This window comes from Mobula hypostoma, chromosome 13 (assembly GCF_963921235.1).
Source record: "Mobula hypostoma chromosome 13, sMobHyp1.1, whole genome shotgun sequence".
NCBI classification, from domain to species: Eukaryota; Metazoa; Chordata; class Chondrichthyes; order Myliobatiformes; family Myliobatidae; genus Mobula; species Mobula hypostoma.
The window spans coordinates 17,340,156-17,366,704 of record NC_086109.1 but is presented as its reverse complement, the minus strand read 5'-3'; the positions used below and the strand labels follow the sequence as shown (position 1 = coordinate 17,366,704).

At 39.3% G+C, this 26,549-nt stretch overlaps 1 protein-coding gene across 9 annotated transcripts in view; it reads right to left on the bottom strand.

The window, feature by feature from the left end:
- tmcc2 (transmembrane and coiled-coil domain family 2) overlaps window positions 1-26,549 on the bottom strand; it is a 189,033-nt gene that overhangs the window by 30,203 nt on the left and 132,281 nt on the right. For 7 of the 9 annotated variants that reach the window (XM_063065373.1, XM_063065372.1, XM_063065370.1 and 4 more), the window contains one exon: window positions 1,191-1,536. In XM_063065373.1, coding sequence (XP_062921443.1) covers window positions 1,191-1,536 — 346 coding nt within the window. Of the gene's footprint in view, window positions 1-1,190; window positions 1,537-9,122; window positions 9,658-16,342; window positions 16,460-26,549 lie in introns of those variants that run through there. The other 2 variants (XM_063065374.1, XM_063065379.1) reach the window with 2 other exon arrangements.

Below are 26,549 nucleotides of genomic sequence, written 5' to 3'. Positions count from 1 at the left end.
CATTGACATAGGTGACTGCACTGATGTAGAGGGTAAAGGGTTGTTAACAGTCTTTTTACCATCAGGTGGATGTCATTCAAATCAACAAAGGCACCAATTCTCAATTACTGATGAGTAACACACATAAAATGCTGCAGGAACTCAGCAGGTCAGGCAACAACTTTCAAAACAAGTAAACTGTCAACATTTCAGGCTCAGACCCTTCTTCAGGATGCCAGGATAAAAAGTGGGGGAGGGGAAAAGAGGCTAGCTCGAAGCTGATGGGTGAGGCCAGGTGGATGGGAAAGGTCAAGGGCTGGAGAAGAAATAATCTGATAGGAGAGGAGAGTGGATCATAGGAGAAGTGGAAGGAGGAGGGAGCCGGGGGAAGCAATCAATAGGTGAGAAGTGATCATTTGTGGAAATGACTAAGGATGGGATTTACTCTGTTATAAAAGCCAACCAAACCTCACTATCCAGGCCACATTTTCGAAAAGGCAGTGGCATGACATGATTACACGCCAATGAGTCATTACTTCAGGAAGGGAAGAAGAAAAACATGCTTAGGCAAAACAACATCCTAAAAGCACATTTGACAGGTTTCATCACGTTCTCACTGATTTTAGATTTTCTAAAAAAAACTTTGTTATTTTGATTGGATTCTTATTCATACTCAGTTGAAATCATCTTAATGAAACACCAGAAGTTACTACCTTTCTGATGAAAAGCAATGAAATTTTTAATCTGGGATAATTTTACATAAATTACAAATGTTCTATTTTTCCAACACCCTGACATAAATGTATTCCTTTTTCTTAAATATACTGTTATCTCAAGCTGAGTCAAACTTGTGATCATGGAGCACTACAACACAAAAACAGGCCCTTCAGCCCATCTAGTCCATACTGAACTATTATTCTATCTAGTTCTATAAACTTACACCTGGACCTGGACCAGATCTGGTGCTGAACAAAATAGAACACCCAACCCCCAGGGATCTTGAGCTCATGAGACTATTATTTCAAACAGGACTGACACCGAAGCAATGAAGCTGCACTGGATGTACACAACGCTTCTTACTTAATTTTTTTAAATCATTTTTGAATATTTAGGATAATCTACCTAGGGTCAGTCTGGTCAGGCTCATGCAGTTGACAGTGAACTACACCACCAAAATACATCAAAACCTATTTAACCACTCTTGGTGTTACCTTTTAGCTTCCTGCGGTAGTGATCGAGCTTCTTGTGCAACTGGGAAATTGTCTGTGCCGACTTCTGGTTCTTCTTCTCAAAGACTTGCTTGATGCGGGAGGCTTGTTGTTTGTCTGCATTGTTTGCCAGTTTCAAGTACTCTGCAACATTTTCATCTCGTGCAGTCTGCTCGATTTTTATCTGCTCTGTGATTTTCAGGATCTTCTGATGAAGATGATCTATGGCGGCTTTTGTCTTATGAGGGTCTGGGGTGCCATCAGGCACTTCAAGGCTGATGTTGGTGTCTGAGCCTCCGTAGCTTGTGTTTGCTGGTAGGGTGAGTGAACTCACATCTCCCTTTTCAAGCTGTAATGAAAATAAAACTTTAATTAAAATAATATGTGAAATTCATATTCTTCATTTCTTATAAAGGCTCAGAGGCCTTTTCTCCCCTGAGAACAACAGTTTAATTCCCAAGACATCCTAGCCTGGTTGACAACACCATTAATGCATGACCCAAGCCCAAATAGGTTCTTATACGTAACTGCATGAATACAATTTCCTGATGGTAACAAATCGAGAGGACCAACCAAGTCTAATTTCACTCTATATATTCAAGTCAGAAATATTTGGAGCCAACTGGCCCTCACAAGCAACATAAAAACTTACAGTATCACATTTGTATATAATCTCCTCTGTTCTTTTCCACTAAATTCACAAAATGTAAACCACATTGCTATTTACATAAAATATAAGCAGGCTGCCAATTCACTAAGAACCCCAACAAGATGTACACAGAAAGGTCACCCTTTTTCACCCTTCACAAATCTTAGCTGTGGTGTTCCCCTAACTACTCAACTGGAAAAGGGAGCTAAAACCACAGAAACCAAAGAAAAAAAGATCTGTGATCCTCTGGTTTCTTGTTTAAGAACTCGGCAACACAACGTCAGGCTAATTTAGACACTTCATTCTGGCTAAGATTCAAAATTCCAGTATTTCCAATATGCATACACAAAATGCCACGTGAACCTGCAAAAAACAAGTATTCTAGTTAGGTTGATGCTGCTAGTTGACCTTCACATCTTTACTTCTGTATTATAAATGAATCGTCTGTTTCCCCTCTCCTTGTTCTCCACCCCTCCCTCACCATTTCATCCTCCATTATCAACTCAATGCATTAGCAAATTAAGGCAAAACTTAATTTGAAAGAATGTTGAAAACCTGGAACAGGTTGCCATTTGCAAAAGTTGAAGTAAACATGTTTTCAAGGCATACATTGATAAATACCATGTGGGAGTAAAAGAATGTTTATATGCAGAACAATAGCAAAGACCTGTCAGGTCACCAGATTGTACTAAATCTTGCAAAGAAATCAAATGTGGTCAGGATCACAAATGAGCAGAAGTAGGAGCTAAAAATGTGGTCAATTCGTGATCAATTAATTGCACAAGGAAATTAAGCTTGCAAGTCCAAATAAACAAGTCAGTAAGTCACTTTTCTTCAGACCTTTATTTTCCTGAAAGCATAAATCTCAAGTGAATTCATTATTTCAAATTCATTCTTTCAATTCACTTTCTGCAACTCCAGTGGTCCTTGCTTCTCGGATCAGTATTTATTCAGAGATATTAAACAGAAGTTCCATGCAGCCCCCCAGACAAGTTCTTAAAGGGACAATGAGGAAGTTAAAGGAGAATTTTCCTCATTCAATATTCGTTTCATGGGCAATATTATTTTCTTTTAATTGTTTTGGGCATTTTCTCAACATTGCTTCTGGGATAAAGTCTGTTTTTCAACATTAGAACAGTGGATATACTTTTAAGTACTTCATTGGTTTCAATGTGATTTAGGACCTCCTGACAATATGAAGGGTATTTTCAATCGTTCCTAATCCCTTCTCGAGTAAGAGCTCAAATTTAAAATCTAACTGATGCTGTCGTTCAAACCTTGTGCTTTCAAGATGGCTTGTCTCCAAGCCCAACAACTCCCTATAAACTATTTTCTCCCCACTTCCTTTGAAAAGCTCCTTAAAAATCATCCTGGGTTTCAGTTTCTAAGAATCTTGAGATGCTTTTCTATGTTAAAGGTGTTTTATTAATACAAGCTCTTTGCAAAGAATTCATTGGCACTATACAAGAAATTCCTTTTAATAGCATCTCAGGGAAGTCACTTAGCATATGAACATAAGAAACAGGAGCAGGATTAGGCCATCTGGCCCATCAAACCCGCTCCGCCATTCAATAAGATCATGTTTGACCTGGCCCTGGACTCATCACCACCGACCCGCCTTTTCCCCGTAACCTTTAATCCCCCTACTATGCAAAGCCTTATGACTTCCTTGAGATGGAGAAGTGTCTTACTTGGAGACTACCATCTCTCTGACGTAAGTGAATGTATTTGATTTTTCAAATGTTCTTATATTTGTTAAGTCACAGCAGTTTCACATCTGAGCAAAGTCCTTGCCTACAGGTGTATTACTCTGTACTGTATTAAAAAGCTGCAAGTGCTTTGGTGACAAATAATATGCATAAGGTCTTGTGCAATGTATAGCATTAAAGGTATGAATTTTAAACTCAACTAATACCTTTTATATCTCAATGTGCAAAACCATAAATTGAGGCTTGAAGAAATTCACTGGGGAATAAATGCTGTTAAACTATGTATTATATGGTGTGAGAACTCAAGACACCTCATGGGCAAGAAAAAAAACTTAGAATTTTTGATCTATTAACCACTGAGGAACAAATTGAGTTGTGAAAATAATTTCAAATAGGATCAATTTACCATTAGTTTAAAACAAACCCAGTTATTCATATTGCTGTAACATAGATGTAATCATTCAAGTTCAGTTTATTGTCATTCAACATAAACATGTATCGCTAAATGAAACAACATTCCTTCAGACCAAGATGCAAATCACAGTACATGTAACACACACAACACAAAGTAATATTACCATTAATAAATTAACAAATAATAAGGTGCTGTAATGCTCAGTTATATTGGCTCGTATATGTCTAGGGGAAATCCCACCCAGCACCTGCCTCAGTGCTTCCCACAGAGTCGGTTGCCGCCCGAATCAATCCCAAACATCAATCATCAGTCAGCACACCCAGTACGTTTTTCCAAGTACACTTTATAGATATTACCAATTCTAAGTCATTAATATAAATTTGATATAGAAAAGGAAGCAATGGAAAAAAAAGGCACCAAGATTTATCAAAGTCCAAGTTCTTCGCGCGCAACCGTTGGAGCTCAATCGATTCCTGACGACCACCCGAATCCTGTCGACTCACGGCTCGGGACCACCTGAAGTGATCGACCGTAGCCTTTCTGCACGTCCGCCGTCCTCCCCGTCTCTCCTCCGACTCCCCCCAAAAACCCCGTCCACCGTCCTCCTCGTCTCTCTTCCGACTCCCCGCTAAAACCCCGTACACAGTCATATGATACAGCATTGTCATCCGAAAACAAAATGATACATGACCACCCATTGGCTAATAGCACCCTGCAGTCTGTATTAACCCAAGCAACCGTCTAGCTGGAGACTTTCTCAGCATTTAACATAACAAAGAAGCATTCCCCAGTATAACATAACAAAGAAGCCATTTTAAATTTAACATACAAAAAAAAGAAAGACCCCGTACAGTGCATTCATGACACAAGTTAAAAAGTAAGCAGTATAACACCACTGGTGTATCATATGTGATGAGACCTGGACGGTGGCAGGGATTTCAGTAGTCTTACAGCCTGGGGGAGGGGGGAAGCTGTTTCCCATCCCAACAGTCCTTGACCTCCGCTTGATGGTAGAGGGTCAAAGAGATTGTTGGATGAATGGGAGAGATCATTGACAATACCAAGGGGCCTGTGTATGCAGCGCTCCGGATAAATATCTCTGATGGGTGGAAGAAAGATCTCAATGAATAGTCTGGTGTGCTACGAAAATCGCACGTTACTCACTGACTTTTGCTGATCTTCCAAAGCCTTCATAAGAGTACAGCTTAAAGAGACTCTAGATTTGAAACAGTTTGTGGTAAGCTAAGGCAGTTGTAGTTTTCTACAGCCGGTTTTGTGCACTTATAGATTTTAGTAGGCATCTGACAAGCTCCATCGTGGTAGGGCCATCCAGGTGACTTGGCTGTTTGGATTCAGAATTGGCTCCCCAAGAGAAGACTGAGAGTAGTGGTTGATGAGTCTTACTCTGGCTGGAAGTCTGTGACTAGTGGTGTACTGCAGGGACTTCTGCTGTCTGTGATACATGTCGATGGGTGGATTAGTAAATATGCAGAAGACACAAAGACAGATGACAGTATAGATAATGTAGAAGGTTGCCAAAAAAAAACAGCGGGGATATAGATCAGAGTAAAGGCTGATTTATACTTCTGTGTCAAATGGACGGCGTCATCTACGCAAGTGGCCTACGCACGTTGTGAGCATTTATACTTGTGCGTTGGTGTGTCTGCATTGCTCTGCAATTTGGGCATGTCGCGCATGCGCACACACCTGCCCGCACAAGGCTTCATGGTCATGGTAGTCTTTTTCGGGGTAAACAAGTTTAAAGCAAGCGTCTTTTTCATAAAAGTGAAATGTGTCCTCCATAATTTCGGAAGTCTGTAAAGCTTTACGGAAAGCATTGCAGCCAGAGTTCCTTCCCTGCCCTTCAGTCACCCAATAGGAAGCTATTGCAGTGCAGGAGAAAATACAATGCTACCAAGCGGACCATCACAGTTGTTGCAGTCTGTGTTACCGCAACGCGTAGTCACATTTTGGGAGAGATGCGTGTCAGGCTACGGCGTAGGGATCCACGTAGGCTCTGTATAGGGTTCGCGGCTACGCCGTACCTACAGCGTCAATTTGACGCAGAAGTATAAATCAGCCTTAACACAGCATAGATATAGACTCTTCAACTTAACTCATCCATACTGACTGTGTTGTCCACTGAACTGGTTCCATCTGCCCTCTAAACCTCTCCAGTTCAGTTGCAAGTATGGGCAGAAAAATTGCAGATAGAACTTAATCTGGACAAGTCTGAGATGTTGCACTTTAGGAGATCAAATGAAAGGGGGAAGTACACAATTAATGGCAGGACCTTTAACTGCATTGACGTACAGAAGGATCATGGGCTTCAATTCCATAATCCCACTGAAAGTAGCCAGACGAGCAGGTAGATTAGTAAAGTGTATCCAATGCTTGTCTTTTTTAAAACAAGGAAATAAGGGCAAGATTCAGGAAGTTATGTTGCATCTTTATAGAACTCCCGTTAGGTACATCTGGAATATTGCATTCAGTTCTGATTGCCCTATTGTACAGAAGATGTGGAGGCTTTGGAGAGGGTCCACAAGAGGTTTACCAGGATATTGCCTGGATTAGAGGGCATGTGTAATAATTAGAGGTTTGACAAACTTGTGTGTTCTGTTGAAGTGGGGGCTGATAGGAGACCTTAGAGAAACTTATAATATTATGAGTATAGACAAAGTAGTCAACCAGTATCTTTCTCCCCACGGAGAAAATATCTAATACTAGATGGAATGCACTTAAGGCGCGAGGGGTAAGTTCAAAGGACGTGTGTGAGGCAAGCTTTTTTGTGACATATAGAATGGTAGGTGCCTAGAATGTACTGCCAAGGGTGGGGGTGGTGGCAACTGATTGACAGATGACACAACAGCCAGTGCTCTACACACCGTCCTTACACATCTGGAGAAGAGGGATGCTCACGTGAGAATGCAGTGAGCAGAATTCTGTGGGCAAAAATGCCTTGTTAATGAGAGAGGTCAAAGAGGTATGGCCAGATTGGTTCAAGCTGACAGTAATTCAAACAACCATGCCTTACAACAGTGGTGTGCAGAAGAGCATCTCTGAATGAACCTTGAAATGGATGGGCTATAGCAAAAGACGACCATGGACACACATAGTGGCCACTTTATTAGGCACAGGAGATACATAATAAAATGGCCACAGAGTGCACATCATGGTCTTATCCCAAATGGAGAGAAAGCACAAATGGACAAAGTAACAGAAGGTGCCAATGCCACAGAATCATTCCTCAGTCTCTATGAACAGGAAACAGCAGGAAGGAAGAAAAGCAAACAAAAACTCAGCAAAATGGGGAAGTTTCCTAATAAGCAAATAACAGAACAATTGGTTAAGATAAATGAGCCCAAAGAGGAAGATGACATTTGCAAATCCATGAATTTCTAATCCGTACCAAATATCTTAAGGGTAAACTGGAAGTCCAGGTCAACAGGGCAAATGCACAACACATTTCTATTGAAGTGACACTGGCTGACTTCTGCACTGAGAGACTGCTTTTATTTGTATGAAACAGCTTATATCCCTTTCTTGATATCAAAGTATTTTGAAATGTAGTCACTGCTGTAATTTAATAAAAGCAACTATTATGAACTTATTAGGTTCAAAGTTCAAAATTCAAAGTACATTTATTATCAAAGTATGTATATTATACACAATTTTAAGATTCATCTCCTTACAGGTAGCCACAAAACAAATAAGCCCAGTAGAACTCATCAAATCCATCATACACCCAACGTGTGCAAAAAAATCATTCTTTGATTGAATTGATTGCAGTGATTGCTTCCCTGAAGTATGATTAATTAAGTAGTTAGTAGTTTTGTTTGCTGCCAGTAAGTACTCACTGTATTTCACCAGCACCATCTTTTAACCAGAAGACTAAGGAGAGTTCTGCGGGCAGGAATGACATGACCATCTATTATTTTACATTGTCAGATCATTTATAAAGGTAACTATTGCTTATGACACAAGGGTCCACACCACCTCTCTTTCTCAAATTGTTTCTTTGGATCTCTTACATCTATCCAAGACAGCAGCTCAGATTCACACAATAGTGATCTGAAATGTTAGCCTAGATTTCTGTACTCAAGCCTCCAGTAGCGTAGGAATTGAATCTTCTGTCTCAAAGGCAAGAGAATCATCAACTACGCCAAAGCTGACTCTCAGTTTTTGCAGCACCAGTAAGTGACTGACTTTCCAAAAAGTCTGAAACCCACATATGTTGTGGCACCATAGCCGATAATACTCTAAATCTAACTGGTCTGCTTTAGGAGGTCAGTAATAGTAATACAGTAGTAGGAATTGATTTCACTAAATGGGATCTGCTTAACATTTACATATTGAAGACGTGGCTTACTTTGCTAATAATGAGAGCAGAGCATGCCCCATAAGCTTGTAGCATGGAAAGCTATATAAAGATGCTCTATAAAGATTTTAGCTCCATACTTTTATCTGAGGTTTCACGCTAAGTCCCATGTTACATTTTTATCATAAATCATCTTTCATAACTTTACTAATCTTTCAATTGGCTGCTTCTTTCAGATAAGATTTTGCGCTGTTGTGGCAAAAGCAAATTCAGAAAATGGAAAGGAATGCCATCATAAACTTGCAATATCTACAGTAAAATTATGACATTGATATGTACCTGCACTGCACACCCTCTAACTGCAACAGTATACTCTGCATTGTTTTCTTTTTACTAAATGTAATTATGTATGGCATGCTCTGTCTGGATGGCACATAAAACAAAAACTTTTCACTATATCTTGGTACATAATGATAATAAACCAATACCAATAAATAGTTCAGAATCTTCAGTAATTCTTTCAGAATAATATCAATATTTGTACTCCATTTGCTTTGATCTAATGCATTCGTGTTAAGATCAATTATAATGTTTTCCATTTGGCCTGCAATGAATCTTCAAAAAAGTTATTTTACAAGTACGCCCAAAATCTAGTGTATTTTCTAAATATCACAATCAGTCCACAAAAATGAACAAATTTTATAAAGAACAGTTTTATATAAAGAATTACAACAATTGTAAAGGCATTTTCAGAAGTGCCAATCTAAGCACTCTTCTAAATCAGGAAGCTGTAGCTGAAGATATATGAAAAGACAAATTCGAGCAAGACAAAGAATTACTTTACCTTTGGTTTACTTGCATGAAACTTGTCCCTCCACATGATGAAACCAGGGTGAAGGTGTGCATACTCAGAATTTCCTTACAGCATGTGCGGCAGTGAAGTGAAATCTCAGTGCTCTTCAGGGCACATTAATGTCCATTACCAACAGTATAACTTCACCGACTTAAAGTGAGGAATCTAAACTCTCCACAAATTCAAGCTAGCTTCTCTGTCACATGTGTACTAGCTACTGGGAGCGTATAGATCTTCCTTATGTTGCAAGAGGCCAACAAATGAGGTACAATAGCAACAATCTGCTGAAAATGCACTTGTAAAGTACACGGGACAGCTGAAATGAGCTGAATTTCCCAATATTTACATCACAGTTGCTTTAGTGCACATAGTTTAACAAACAGTGGTTGCATCAGAGTTAATTTCCTTTTCTATTCTGCTGAGTTTCAAATGTTTCTTTAAAAGATGTGCCGCCCTATGAAAGCTGAAGTAACGAGACATGCAGCAGACATATATAGCTTTTGAAGTATTCCTTTCACCAAGTTCCTTATTGTTAGCTTGAACACAGCTTTTCTTTGAATTCATGTTATGAGGTAAGGCTTCAGATGGCTCACTTTACCGTATCACTTTACATCAGCATTGTGCTTTGCTAAGGGCGTTTGTCACTGTTATTATGATCCTGTGACAGGAAGCGGAGAGTTCATTTGTGTCTCTCTGCTTTAGAAACACTGCACCATGAGTGGGTAAAGATAATCATTGCAAAATACGACAAATTCTACAAATGTACACAACCCTTTTGGGAACTCCTACTAGTGGTTCATATCGCAAAGTAAAATCAAGGAGTCAAAGCATTTGGAGGGTATATTTCAGAATTCATAATACTTCAAAATTAATTGGAATAAAATAAATGCAGATAGCAGAAACATCAAATAAAAACAAAATGCTTGAAAGGTCAGCAGGTCAGACTGCATCTGTGGGAAGAGGCACAAAGCTAATATTTCAGGCTGAACACCTTTCAGCAGAACAAGGAAGGAGATAAAGGGCAGAACATCACTTTATGGTGCTAGCCAGTGATCAGCGACTGGAGTTTAATTCCTGCTGCTGCCTGTAAGAATGTATGTTCTGCAGTTTCATCTGTGTGCACTGGTTTCCTCCCCCATTCCAAAAGCATACCAGTTAAGGTTAGTAAGTTATGGGCATGGTATGTTGGTGCCGGAAGCATGGCGACACTTCTGGGCTGCCCAGCACAATCCTTGCTGATTTGATTTGATGCAAACAACATATTTCAATGTTTTGATGTATATGTGACAAATAAAGCTAATCTTTGTTAAGCTACAGGGAGGGCAAGATGTTATCTGACCTGAACAGATCAGATAATAGCTAGCTTCTAAATCTTTGGTCAGCCTTAAACACAAAATCAACTCATCAACTCAGTAAAAAGCGATACATAAAAGATGATTGAATAGTCACCTATTTCAGCTCCAGTGACTGGGCCGACGAGATCTACAGTGAGATCCAACGTCCAGGAAGGTGGAACTGCAACGCTCCATGGAGAGTGAAGGGCATGACAAGACACAGATGGTCCACTGCAACTAACAAAGACTCCAGTTGTTCATACCACTGGACCTGGACTTCTGAGGTCGAGAGAATAGAACTGCCCCAGTGCAATGGCTTTTCCACTCTAAAAAGTCTCCCGCACAGGTTTCCTGTTATTGTTGGACACGATGGACAACCAGCCACCACCATTTCAGAATTCTACCATCCACAATATTATCAAGTCATACACAAACTCCTGAGTAATCATATTGTTCGGTTTTGTGCCAGTTTTCACTTCTTTTAGCTAAATACTGGGAAATCTGATGTCAGCATCTAATATGCAAGCAAAATCTATGTGACCTCATCGCCAACTCCTTCCCTCCATTTCATCAAGCTGAATCAAACCGCTGAAATCTGACCTGGCTTTTCTGCAAAACATCTGCTTCAACTTAAAGATCACCCTTTTTCCCCGACTATGTGACATTCTGCTTCAATAACTACCTCACAAACCACTGTTGCCTCCAGGCTCAATTATTAAAACTCTTCTGTGGCCTCTCATTGTACACATCCCTTAAAAATTTCACATCCAAAACAAAGTACAGTTGATCTACTTTTTTGCCTAAATCATTGACAATCACTCCTCTTGTGAGGCTGGGTGGATGGAACAGGCTGTGGCGAGCTTGATCGGAGAAATTAATTTTTGTATTAGCCAGTCTCAGGTTAGGCCTCAGTTTCAATTGGTCGTCGGATTAAGTTTCCTGGAGTTTGGGTTATTTATTCAATGCAGCACAGAATAGTGTAAATAGAAAGATTTGCCATTGGAATTTGTTAGAAGTTCCATTACCCCATAGACACAAAAAAATTTCAATCATCCAAGAAAAATTCCCCCCTTGACTACCAAAAACAGAGCTCCTAGTTATTCATTCCATGTTTGAAAGGCTTTATTTTATATAAAGTAGCATATGAATATTTAAATAATGATAGGTCCATGACTTATGACAATACAGAAAGTGGCTACTCAGCCCATCATGCCCATGCTGGCTTTCAGAAGATCACCGAGTTAGTTATTCCAACATTTCTGGTGCCTCATGCCACTTGATCAATACCACCTTTGTATGCATTGGGATCATCAATGTAATTACTCCACATCAGGTTGAAACAAAGGGTCACGGACATTCATGTATTCCATAGAGGGAAAAAAAAATCACTGAGCATACAGAGTAGCATTTTTTAAATGGTGAAGATCACTCTACCTAGTAGCTGGTATACAACAACTGTGCCACATTAAAATAAACCACTAACAGGCAACTTCCACTTTGTAATATGAAGATTCAGACCTGAAATGCAAGGACTCTCACATATGATCCCAACAGTAACAGAGTGAAAGCTGCACTGGCAACATAGCTTGGCAACCTAAGCAACACACATCAAAGTTGCTGGTGAACGCAGCAGGCCAGGCAGCATCTGTAGGAAGAGGTACAGTCGACGTTTCAGGCCGAGACCCTTCATCAGTTGACAACCTAAGGTTTTGACATCTGCACTGAGACATAAAAGGCATGAGGTGTTCAGTTTAAACAGCAAGGAAAGGGTTACACCTTTTTCTAAGAACAAGCCAAAAATAAAATACAGGTCTAACTCTGTGAGATTCACTATCAAGATTTAAATAGTACAGTTGATGTTGAAAGGGTCCTGGTGTACACCCCAAAATAATGATTCGCCCAAGCAAATTCAACTCCAAAGGCAACCCTCTCATGACAGAATCATTTTAGCACAGCGTCATCATAACAAGGATCCTTTTGTGTTAAAGGAACAAGCACAAGGTGTCATGTTAATACTGCCAATCAAATGCTAACAGATGTCAGATTACTTCATTATTTGAAATCATGATTGCAGGACTGACCACTGCTAATCCCCATAAACCTGGGTCCAAACATCAGTGCATTCGGAGCATTGGTACAAGATGATGAAAGCTCTCAAGGACTGCACAAGGGGCCCATTAGACAGTAGTTAGAGGTCATTGCAGGTTAAAACTGCTCAATTGACTTTGAATACGGAGATAGAGGAATACAATTAGCCAAATATTTTACGGATAATTGTGGTTCTCTTCAGTCGGGGTCAATCAACCCTCATCTGACATAAACAAACTCAGTGTGTAATGGTAGTTATGAAACATACAAAATAAAACCAATCCAGAAAAATACAGATAGCGGGTTACTGGCACTCATGGGGCAGTGCCCAATCAGAAAGGAAAGAACAAAAACAACAGGAATTCTGCAGATGCTGGAAATTCAAGCAACATACATCAAAGTTGCTGGTGAACGCAGCAGGCCAAGCAGCATCTATAGGAAGAGGTGCAGTCGACGTTTCAGGCCGAGACCCTTCGTCAGGACTAACTGAAGGAAGAGTGAGTAAGGGATTTGAAAGCTGGAGGGGGAGGGGGAGATGCAAAATGATAGGAGAAGACAGGAGGGGGAGGGATAGAGCTGAGAGCTGGACAGGTGATAGGCAAAAGGGGATACGAGAGGATCATGGGACAGGAGGTCCGGGCTCCTTGTCTTTCTTCCCGGACCTCCTGTCCCATGATCCTCTCGTATCCCCTTTTGCCTATCACCTGTCCAGCTCTCGGCTCTATCCCTCCCCCTCCTGTCTTCTCCTATCATTTTGCATCTCCCCCTCCCCCTCCAGCTTTCAAATCCCTTACTCACTCTTCCTTCAGTTAGTCCTGACGAAGGGTCTCGGCCTGAAACGTCGACTGCACCTCTTCCTATAGTTGCTGCTTGGCCTGCTGCGTTCACCAGAAAGGAAAGAAAGTGGGTACACAACATTGTAGTCATTTGGAAATGTGGAAAATTAAAGGTCAGTGGATGAGAAAAGAGTCAGATGGGGCAGGAGTTTGCAGAAGTACTAGGGTGAGAGGGAAGAAGAGGCTTCAGACCAAGAACAGGATGGAGTTTAGCTTGGTGGGTAAAGAGAATATAGGTATACAGCAGAGGCAACTGACATTATGTTCTGCAACACAAACAGAATGCTGGAGGAACTCAGCAGGCCAGGCAGCATCTATGGAAAAGAGTACAGTTGACATTTCAAGCCAAAACATCAACTGTACTCTTTTTCATAAATGCTACCTGGCCTGCTGAGTTCCTCCATCACTGTGCATGTTGCTCAGATTTCCAGCATTTCCAGCGTGGCTGCAGGATGGTCACATTGTTTATTCCAGGGACCAGCTGATTGCACTTATGCCGGCATTTTTTTAACCAATTTCCCCCGGGATCAATAAAGTATGACTATGACTATGACTATCTGCAGATTTTCCCTTGTTTGTGATTATATCCTGCATCTTAGTATTGAACAACTTAAGCTGACTGTTGGAGAAAAGAGAAAGATTGTAGAGATGGAAAAGAACATCGAGTTCACTTTGCTTTCCAGGTCAATGCAACTGTTTTGGCAGAAAACAGCATTCTAACCAGTTCGGACAATTTTAGCTCTGAAATTAGAGTGGCAGATATCAGCTAAAAGTAGACCAGTACATAAGAAAATTAGGGTGAGTGATGCCTGAGACTTGACGCCAGACATGCAGGATTTAAAAGGCAGAGACAATGGGTCCATTCAGCAGGTTAGGAGAATCTAGAAGATAACTAAATCTGCAGAGAATCCAAAAACAGATGTGCTTCATGTTGTTAATGTGTCCTTCACAAAGAATCTGGGTCAATCCACTTCTTGAAAATGCAAGAACTCCAACACAAGTATAAAAACCGAGTTACATTTCTATTGTGTGATTAAAGGGCATTCCAAAACATATATTACAACCATTTATGCAGTTTCAAAGTGCAGAAACTAATGTAGTATATGAAAGTAAACACCCAACTCACAATCAGCAAGCAGTCAAACAAAAAAATGAAAATATTCAATTAATGCATTTTTGTAATGGTAGTTAATAGATGAATATTGGCCAGAGGTTGATCAGGAGCACTCCTCTGCATTCTGAGTGAAGTGATGCAGGGCAGAAGGGATTGGGGTAACCTTTCATCAGAAAGATGGCACCTTGTCCAACTCAAAACTTCCTTTGTACTTCACTGGAACAGATAATGTGCTTCTGAAAAATGAACTCATGACACTCTGATCTTATAGACCAGTGAGCCTTACGTCTGTGGTGGGAAAGCTGTTGGAAAAGATTCTTAGAGATAGGATCTCTGGGCATTTAGAGAATCATGGTCTGATCAGGGACAGTCAGCATGGCTTTGTGAAGGGCAGATTGTGTCTTAACAAGCCTGATAGAGTTCTTTGAGGAGGTGACCAGGCATATAGATGAGGGTAGTGCAGTGGATGTGATCTATATGGATTTTAGTAAGGCATTTGACAAGGTTCCACACGGTAGGCTTATTCAGAAAGTCAGAAGGCATGGGATCCAGGGAAGTTTGGCCAGGTGGATTCAGAATTGGCTTGCCTGCAGAAGGCAGAGGGTCGTGGTGGAAGGAGTACATTCAGATTGGAGGATTGTGACCAGTGGTGTCCCACAAGGATCTCTGTTCTGGGACCGCTACTTTTCGTGATTTTTATTAACGACCTGGATGTGGGGGTAGAAGGGTGGATTGGTAAATAGTAAATAGTAAATCTCAGAGCTATAGCTTCTAAGGAATGTACACATTTCAGACATCTCGTGATTTCCAATGCAAATTAAAATAATAAAAACATTACGTTTAGCAAAATAAATTAACGCCCAACCCTTAAATCTCTTCAGTGAAACCTCCAGTGAAAAGTAAATAATCTTGAGTACAACAGGATTTAACAGTCATTTGAGACACTTAGAAGAAAGTCAGAAAGAAGCCTTCAAATTATACTTTTGGACCTTGTATGCACGTTCAATCTTTAACGTTTTAGTTTCAGATATTCAGCATGACATTTCTCTTTATATCTATATTAAACATTTTCATAACCAAATGATACACAAAACTGTTACTGTGCTTATTTACATAAATCACAACAAGCTAAAAGCCCCTTACAGAAAACATTACTAGTTTGTACTCTATGTACTTGCTATTCAAGAACCTTATTACTCCACATACTACAAAGTTACTTAGTAACTGAGGCTACTGCATAGAACTGCTTCCATTCATACATTAAATAAAATCTTTCACACATCAAGATGTTCCTTCAGAAAACAAGGGAAAAAGATGAACTGTCCATTTATCAGATACCCTTGCCCCATGTGCTGTCCCAAATATTAAAATATTAATATGCATCAAATTTTACTTTGCTGTAATCTATTCAAATTGCTTCAGTGTTGAACTGCAGCTTCAATTGAACTAGTCTACACAGGGATAAAATTAGAGAAATTTCAAAACTTGGAGAATCAAAGATAAAAATTAATAAAATCACTCAGAAATACACTGCCAACAAGAGTAAATCTGTAGATGCTGGAATTCCTAAGCAACAGACACAAGATGCTGGAGGAACTCAGCAGGCTAGGCAGCATCTACAGAAAAGAGTAAACAGTCTATGTTCCAGGCCGAGACCCTTCATCAGGACATTGTTCCATTTTATAACCCTTTAGGTTTATGATGGACAAAGTGACATTCAACACTGCAAATTAAATGAAGTTAAATTCTGTATCTCTCTCCATCATCCAAAGTACTTTTCTGCCCACCTCTGGAGATGTACATCAAATTAAAAACAGTACCATGATAATCTGGATTTACCGTGTTGCTGTGTAAAGGAAGAGTATTAACTGTATCCTGGTGACATCGGTCAGCTGTTAACGGGAGAGTCTCGTTCCCTGGCATGACTAATGCCTCAAAATTCTCTTTCGTCTTCCTGTGCCTTTCTCCCTTCTCTACTACATCACAGGCATTCGGAAATCAGACAGCTCCAGATGCACTTTTTTGTGTGGATGATGATCACTGCAGTACGAATGCTCTGATTGTCAAAGCAGCTACACTGTTCTTCAAACAGGTTACTTAGCACAGAATTAAATAAAATAGAAAAGAGCTGCTCGGAACTTGATTTATCTATTATCTTCAAGGGTTGCTCTACAATTACAAATTAACACAAAGGCTCTTGTTTTATGTATTTCATTTGTTTTGTAAAAGCTTCACATCATTAAATACAACAACAGCATTATTTTGTAAAGATTAATCCTTGCGGGCAAACATCAACATTTCTCCAAGTTCCCTCTTCTCTTCTACTCCCCTGTCGAATTCATTTTCACTTTAGTGGTTCAGACCAAAGACCCGTAGCAAAAATGTCTCCTTCTCCCTTGGGAGCTGCACTACTTAGCCTACTGTACAGATGGATCCAGTGTGGGATTTCCATATCAAAATAGAACTAAAAGAATTAAGCAGATCTGAAATTAAAAGGGAAATAGTTTTACTGTTTCAGTCAGATAGTTCAAATATCTAAACATCTTGCACAAATTTCATGGTTAACACTGCTCTGATAAAATTACCTTCCATCTTTTCAATGGTTAAAAGAAAAGAAATTCTATCAAAGATTCTCTAAGAACAAATATTAAAGTCAAAAATCACTGAGAAGTGTGAAGATTTTTTCTGCCGTAAACATAATACAGTAATTATGTTAGAATTTTATGCTATGTTTGAAAGTGACGTAATCAAGGGCAAGTTTCCCTTGCAGATAACTGTACACTATGAAGATGATGCCAGAGGAAGCAACCAAGAATGCAAGCCAAGTTCTCAATCTCCTAATTTTTCCATGGTGTTGCAAGAATCCTCAAAGCAACGGGCTAGAATCGCAACAGCTTTTGAATCCTGAAAGTGAATGTTCGTATCATATGAGAAAAGAAGAAACAAAAAATCAAACTCCAAGACATCCAGAAATCCTAATTGTTATCTGGCATACACACTAACACTGAAACAATTTGCCAACATGCCACAGATGCTGGTAAATGGAATGTGACTTTGCCAACAAAATGAACGGAATTAAAATATTATACAGTCATAGAAAAGTACAGCACAGAAACAGGCCCTACAGCCCATCTAGTCCATGCCAAACCTTTAAAACTGTTTACTCCCATCGACCTGCACCAAGACGATAGCCCTCCATACCACTACCATCCAAATACCTATCCAAACTTCTCTTAAACATTGAGATCGAGCTCGCATGCATCACTTGTGCTGGCAGCTCTTTCCACACTCACAAACATCTGAGTGAAGTTTCCCCCTCATGTTCCCTTAAACTTTTCACCTTTCACCCTTATCCCATGACCTCTGGTTGTAGTCCCACCTAATCTCAGTGGAAAAAGCCTGCATTTACCCTATCTATAACCTTCATAATCTTGTATACCTCTATCAAATCCTCGATTACGGGTAATATTAAATAACTAACAAGACACATTTAACACTGGAAATAGTTAAATATTCTTCACTGATATCCAAAGAGTTGAAAAAGAAAATAAAAATTGTTAAGTTTTAGAAACATGATTTGGAGGTTCACATCTCAGGAATCTAATATTGAATAAGCAGTAAGCTATAAGCATCAAACAATGCATTTCTCAAACTGATTTCTTCACAGCAATTGTGAATATCTGCAGAATATATTTCAAGATGTTCTGTTTTAACCAAAGAGCTCAGTACCATGTTTATAGCTTCAATGCTGGGATCTAACTGTCAAAATAAAATGATTGAAAGGTGAAAATTACTCAGGAAATATCCTATCCTTTTTTGTTCAGAAAGGTGTATGGAGTGGCATTTATAAAATTGATTGCTGCCAAAACTATTTATGAAATGTGAATTGCAAAGACAAGAAACAGTTGAGCTGCTTCAGTCTGGTAATTACATAGCAAGTCGCAGTGCAAAAAACACATGAATTGACACATCTGTGGAGGTATTGCCACTAAGAGGATAGAAGTTAGAAGGTTAAAAAAAATAATTTTCATCTAATTACCTGATTAACATGATTCAACAATTATGTGGTAGTATGCAGACAAAATATTAAACTTCTTTTAAGATTAAGATAATATTATCTGTATTTGCTGCATGCAGATCAAAACATCAAAACAGTGGAATGTGTCAATGGCATCAACGACCAACACAGTCCATGGATGTGCTAGGGCAGTCCACAAGTGCCACCATGCTTCCCATGCCAACGTAGCATGCCCACAACTTACTAACCACAACCCAAAGGTTTTTCGAATGTGGGCGGAAATTGGAGCATCTAAATCTAATCCGCATGGTCACAGGGAGAATATACAAAACCCTTAAAGACAACAGCGAGAATTGAACCCCGATCAAGATCACGCTCTAGAGCAGGGATGGGCAACCTATGGCACATTGGATGATTAGAAGTGGTGCATTGCACCCCAGTGATAATAATAAAAAAGCCTACTCATGCAAAAAGTATTAACCAAAAACCGATTTGTAGAGGAAAAAAATCTATAACAGGAATTCAAGTAGCTTAGAGCTAGAAATGGGTTTTACTGAGAATGAATCTAAAACTTAGCAATTATTTTTAGCAATTTTATTATTTTGTGCACATCTTTTAGCGAATGTTATCTTCTTTCACATGAATCTGTTTTCAATTTTAAAAAATGTTCAATGAGTCAAACTAAGAAAGAAGGACATTTGTTCTGCAGTCGTTCCATAACTATTCAATACACGTTTGATAATTGTTTGATCCTGAGGCGCCAGGTGTCTGCACCAGCGATGCATCGCAGGTTTTTGCCAGTCAGATTACAATTGACACTCGTGCGCTATGCAGTTGTGCTTTGTTCATCCTTTGTGAACATTCGCAGTTTTGTACTTTTTCAAAAATTAAACCTTGTTTTTACATTCAGTTACCCATCAGTGCAAAACAAAATTAGAAAGTGATAGTAAGTGTGAATTCAATGAACAGTGGGAAAATGAGTTCTTATTTATAGTGGGTCTGTCAGGAAAACCGTTGTGCATTGTTTGTGAAAACACTTTCTCACATAATAGAAGACATGATCTTAATAGACACTATAAAACACAACATCGGACTGAATTAGAAGGAAAACTGAAGCTAGTGCTTGGGTCTGAGTTACGAAAAGAATATGTGATTAAGAAAAAGGAAGAAATCAAAAGACCATAAAATATATTAAAAGTCTCATTAAAGTAAGTAATGTTCATCTTGTTTTCATATAATATATCATGTAAAAATGCTAAATATGTAAATATGTCTATATTAACATATTTTTACAAGAATTGAATAGGGGTATAAGAGTTCTATGGTGCATCTAAACTTGCGCGTGAAAAAAATTGACACATGGAATGTAAAAGTTTGGCCACCCCTGCTCTAGAGCAGAGTTGTAAAGCGTTAGCCTAACTGCTATGCTACAATACTGTCCTCTGAGTGTTGCCATCAGCAATGACACACAGAGTAAAGTTACAAGAGCCCAAAAAAAAATGGGTTACAAGATAATATTTTTAGACAAGTAGCACTTGGAGCTTTGCTTTGCGCAGAGAGAGATGCTTCAACCAGATAATCAAAATAGCAATTAAATTAAAAGGAAAAATTGGGAGATGCACAACCAATCAATCATCATCAGCAAAAGGAAAAAGCAGTTGAATTTTTTGGTAAATAGTGCTAGATGCCAATAAATACATCTCTCAATGCATTTAAAGCTATCCACAGTGATTGATCATGACCTGTACTGGACACAACCACACTTTAATAAATGCAGGTTAACTTGCACACATCTTTCTAAACAAATTAGACCATGATGTTTCCAGAGCTGTTTTAAACTTTCAATCAAAGTTCAAAGTAAATTTTATTATCAAAGTACATATACGTCACCATATACAACCCTGAGATTCACTTTCTTGTGGGCATGCTCAGCAAATCAATAAAATAGTAACTAAAACAGGATCAATGAAAGATCAACCAGAAAGCAGAAGACAACAAACTGTGCAAATAACACACATCAAAGTTGCTGGTGAAGGCAGCAGGCCAGGCAGCATCTCGAAGAAGAGGTACAGTCAACGTTTCAGGCCAAGACCCTTCGTCAGGACTAACTGAAAGAAGAGTTAGTAAGAGATTTGAAAGTGGGACGGGGAGGGGGAGATCCAAAATGATAGGAGAAGACAGGAGGGGGAGGGATGGAGCCAAGAGCTGGACAGTTGATTGGCAAAGGGGATATGAGAGGATCATGGGACAGGAGGTCCGGGGAGAAAGACAAGGGGGGGGGAACCCAGAGGATGGGCAAGGAGTATAGTGAGAGGGACAGAGTGAGAAAAAGGAGAGAGAGAAAAAGAATGAATATATACATATATAAAAAATAAATAACGGATGGGATAGGAGGGGGAGGTGGGGCATTAATGGAAGTTAGATAAGTCAATGTTTATGCCATCAGGTTGGAGGCTACCCAGACGGAAATTAAGGTGTTGTTCCTCCAACCTGAGTGTGGCTTCATCTTTACAGTTTACACAGATATTCCATCTGGGTAGCCTCCAACCTGATGGCATGAACATTGACGTCTCTAACTTCCGTTAATGCCCCACCTCCCCCTCGTACCCCATCTGTTATTTATTTATTTATTATTGTGTACATACATTCTTTTTTTCTCTCTCTCCTTTTTCTCAGTCTGTCCCTCTCACTATACTCCTTGCCCATCCTCTGGGCTTCCCCTCCTCCCCCTTTCTTTCTCCCTAGGCCTCCCGTCCCATGTTCCTCTCATATCCCTTTTGCCAATCACCTGTCCAGCTCTTGGCTCCATCCCTCCCCCTCCTGTCTTCTCCTATCACTTTGGATCTCCCCCTCCCACTCCCACTTTCAAATCTCTTACTAGCTCTTCTTTCAGTTAGTCCTGACGAAGGGTCTCGGCCCGAAACGTCGACTGTACCTCTTCCTAGAGATGCTGCCTGGCCTGCTGCCTTCACCAGCAACTTTGAGGTGTGTTGCTTGAAATTCCAGCATCTGCAGATTTCCTCGTGTTTGCGTTTTTAAACTGTACAAATGCAGATATTTTAAAAAAACAATAGATAATGAGAACACGAGATAATGACATAAAAGAGTCCTTAAGAGTGAGATCATTGGTTGTGGGAAATTTCAATAATGAGGCAAGTGGGTGTAGCTATCCCCTTTTATTCAAGAGCCTGATGGTTGAAGGGGAATAATTGTTCTTGAACCTGTGGTGTGAGTCCTTATGCTCTTGTACCTTCGACTTCATGGCAGCAACAAGAGAACATGGCCTGGGTGGTGGGGATCTCTGATGATGGATGCTGCTTTCCCAAGCATTGTTATTGCCAAAATAATGAAAGAAAACAAAAAATAAATAAATCTGAAAATACTCAGTGGGTCATGCTACATGGTTAAAGAGAGGAACAACATTTCAATATAGGAGATCAATAGTCTTTCAGACAGAGCTAACCACCAATGAAACATCTTTAATCTAAACAGTGATTTTCATTTCTCACAACCACAGAAGCTGTCTGTTCCACTGAACATTTCCAGTATTTTATCACATAAATGAACAGAAACAAGATGTCAGGTGCCATATGTCAAGAAATCCCAATTAACAACATATAATCTGCTTTTTTTTTGCAATTGAATGAGTTAAAATATCATGCTGTTTTAGTCTAGTGCAATAATTACTGAGTCAAAGTCAAAGATATTCACAGTGGTCTCAAAATAGAATAGGAAAAAAAAATCACCAGGAGCAAAGTGTTTCCTCCTTGTTTGATGCTGGAATTAACACTGAAGGCAGTGCTGATTTCAGCATTAATGCAAGCTAGAAAAAACACATTTAGTCTTATAGTCAGAGTCGGAGCTACTCAGCAAGGAAACCGGGCTGGTTTTGGCCAAACTTGCTCACACCAAGATACCCATTCAAGCTAATCCTTTTCCTGCATTTGGCTCATATCCTTTCCTATCCAAGCACCTGTCCAAATGCTTTCTAAATGCTGTGATTATACCTGCTTCTATCTGCTCTTCTGGCAGCTCATTTCTTTTACCATTACCTTCTGTTGAAAACTTGTCTCTTAGATCTCCTTGAAATATTTCCCCCCGTACCTTTAAACTAGTGTTGCCTCACTTTACACTCTCTTACCTTAGGAAAATGACCAGAACAATCTTAGCGTATCAAAGCCAGTCATAATTTTATAAAACTCCTTAAGGTCACCCCTCAGCCTTCTCTGCTCCAGTATAAACAATCTTGGCCCATCCAATCTCTCATGGTAACTAAAGCTCTCCATTCCACAAAATACCCTGGCAATTCTTTTCTGTACTCTCTTTCTATTGCTGCCATGTACTTTTTATGGTATAGTGGCCAGAACTGCATACAATATCACAAGTGGGACCAAACAAATAATTCACAAAATGGCAACATGTCAGCCCAACTCTTACATTGAATATTCTAGGCTAGAAGTTCCCAACCTGGGATCAACATAATCCTCTGTCAATGGCTGGGATCTATGGCGCAAAAGAGATTGGGAACCCCTGCCCTAGGCTATGAAATCCATTCATCACCATTCATCGACATTTTCAGGGAGCCGTGAACTTGTATTTCAAGGTCTCTCTGTATATCAACACTTCTAAGGTCCCTGCTTACATCTGTCTAGCATTAGATAAACCAAGATACATTTCTTCACATTGTTCTGGATTAAATGCCAACTGCCACCGCTCCACCCAACTACAGAAGGAATCTATATTGCTCCTGTATCCTTCAGCAAACTTCCTCACTATAGATAATTCCACCCTAGAATCCGCCTAGCATGTCAAAATCAAAATCCGGTTTAATATCACTGGCATATGTCATGAAATTTGTTTTGCTGCAGCAGTCCATTGCTCTACATAATATAAAAACTATAAATTACATTCATAAGCATATATTAAATAAGTAAATAAAGTTACATTAAGTAAATAAATATCTGGGAGTGAAGCATCACAACCATTCATGATGTTAGGTTTTACTTTGTAAGAAGTAATGGTCTGCAAACTCTGCCAGAGCTGACGTGCATTGATTCCACCTCTAAGCTTGTTTACTTTGTTTATTTCCTTCCCTTCAACTTTCTTTGTAACCTCTTCAAAAAATAAACTCAACCGTGATGCTTAATTTTCCAAGCACAAAATCATGCCAACTCCCCTTAATCATTTCCTGCCTTTCCAACTGATGGTAATTCTAAGAAATTTTCCCAACAATTTCCTTTCTACTAATGAAAGGCTCAGCGGCCTGTAATTTCCTAGCTTAACCCTACTGCCCCTCTTTAATACGGGTGCAAAACTACCCTCCAATCTTCTGGTGCCACATCTTTTGCTAAAGACTATGCAAAGATCTGCATCAGAAAATTAACCTGCACGCTATAATACCTTGAGGATGGATTCCATAAGGCACTAGGAACATGTCCATCTTAATATGAATCGATAAGTCTAACAGTTCCTCTTTCCTAATAGAGTGACGTTTCAGACCATCAGCATTTGCTTCCACTAACTCTTGTCTGGATGTTGCCCAACTTGTTCTCTGATGAATACTGACATGTAACATTCATTCAGGACACACACGTATCTCCTAGCACCAAAGATTTCTCTTTCAGTTTCTATTCTTTCCCATCATTATTGTCATTTACTATTTCTTAAATGTCCTCACTCAGCATACAAGGAGAAATTGAAACTTACAACTATGACATAACTTTGCAAAAACAAAACAAAAAAAAATCACTCAGTTCACGATATCCATGTTTTTTGAAATCATCATTCCTACTCATGTTGCTCTGGCAATGATTTCTGATTCAATTCCCTTCTGAAAGTTGAAGCAAATCCGTATCCACCAGAATTTCGAGTAATGTACTCTAACTAATATTAATTCAATGCAAAAGCAGAAAAGAAATATTTCTTTTACATCTATTGCTAAGTACAGTGTATTCCAGTTAACTGAGCCATTGGTTAATCGGAGTAGCTGCTTATTTGGGACAACTCTTAATGAACAAAATCCAATCAAGAAAATTGCTGGGATTCCCTTCATTTATTTGGGACACTATGCCATTTAATTGGGACAGGAGACTGTTACTGTTCAGTTTCTAACTTGCATTAGTCACATGCATTGTGTGACCATTAGCTGCAAGACCGTGCTTACAGCGAACCATTTTTAAATACCATCAGTTGCATGTGCTTGTGTTCGAAAAGCCATGATTTTTGTCACTAACAGTTAGCAAGACATAAGCAGTAAAACAATTCAGAACAGTTTTGCTCACTGCATTCAGGCTTCAAGTTGCCGGAAACGGTCGGGAATGACATTGAAATGATTTCACTACTTCAGCAAGTTAGGAATTACAAAAAATTTGAAGGTATGACAATCATCTTGCATGTTACAATGAAAATGAAGATTTGGAGGCTGTTAGCGCCAAAAGCATTACATGAAGGCAGTCCATTATCTGCTCTAGGTTTCAATAGGTATCTGCGCTGATTTTGTTTATTTACAGTCAATCAAAAGACATGGCAGTGTGCACTGGATGAATTTCTCCGTCGATAACTATTAGGAACTAACACACTATTTTATTGTACTGTAATAGTGTTCTAATTTGTTCTGCATTTCATTTAAATGCATAATTTGTTACTCAAGTAAACGGAGTTGGCCTTATTTATACCTTTTCTTTTAAACTATTTCCATGAAACTTGGGGTAGCCATTTAATTGGGCCAAAATGTACTGGTCCCAATGTGTCCCAATTAACTGGAATCCACTGTACCTTGAATCTGTATCCTCTCATTATTGACACTCCTACAGTAAAAACAGCTTCTTTTTATTTTGTTATAATTAAGCTTCCTACATTCTTACCATGACTAAAGTTCAAAGTTATTTCTACACCTATAAAACACATTGGGGCATCCTTAGACCACAGAAATTGCTTTATAGTTCACTTATGTCTTCAATTCACTAATATTGTTCGTAATGTTAAACACAGCTAAATTTCTCCATACTTTCTTCTCATGACAACGTGGGTTTTCTCCAGGTGCTCCAGTTTTCTCGCACAGTCCAAAGACATTCCGGTTGGTAGGTTAATTGATCATTATAAATTGTCCTGAGATTAGGTTAGGTTAAATCAGGGGTTGCTGTGCAGCGCAGCTTGAAGGGCTGGAAGGGCCTATTCAGCACTTGTATATCAATCAAACAAACAAGTAAATAAATAGAACTGCCTCTGTGTTAAGATAACGAATTTCAGCTTCCCTACTCCATTTAACTGATCAATGACCTTTGGTGTCCATTCTAGCACATCCACATTGCAGTAGAACTGAGCAACACTATTGCCTCCTGATTTGTATTACTACTTTATAGAAGTCATTATGGAAAATGGTTTTTAAATCTATCCCTGATTTCCAACATGCTTTGGGCATGGAGCGTATTATTAAAAAACTAAATGTACTGAACGCATGCCCAGTCATTCAGTTTCTAAATATCCAAATAAGAAAAATGTTATCTGGCAACATAGTTGTAGAAAACAAATGGCATTTTTGCACCATGAGATTTGATAATTATAAACTGCTGTCTTCATTAGCATGCTGCCTTTATTCAGAGTCTGTCAGACAGCCAAACGGATGTGCATGCTAGTCTCATGTAGATTTGGCTGACTGAGCAATGATCACCAAATACTCCCTTGCATGGTCTATATGTTGGAGATGCACTTTGAGAAAGTAGCTAATACACTTTTATAAAGCATGTCAAATAAATTTAACATGGATGAATTCCAAATACACTTTCATCTTTAAAATAGAAAGTAGAGAGGATGCCCCACAGCCAACCAAAGGAATGAACAGAACAGAATACATGGAGAGAGCAGTTTCACTCCCGAGAAGGGGAGAAAGAACAATCTACTGTATTTCTAGTAAGTTGGTCAGTTATCAACTTAAGTTGAATTTAAATGTCATGACGTGATTCTCTAACACCAAGAATGCATTGACTCCCATACTGTAAAGGAATTGGAAGGGATAGTTTGTCAAATATG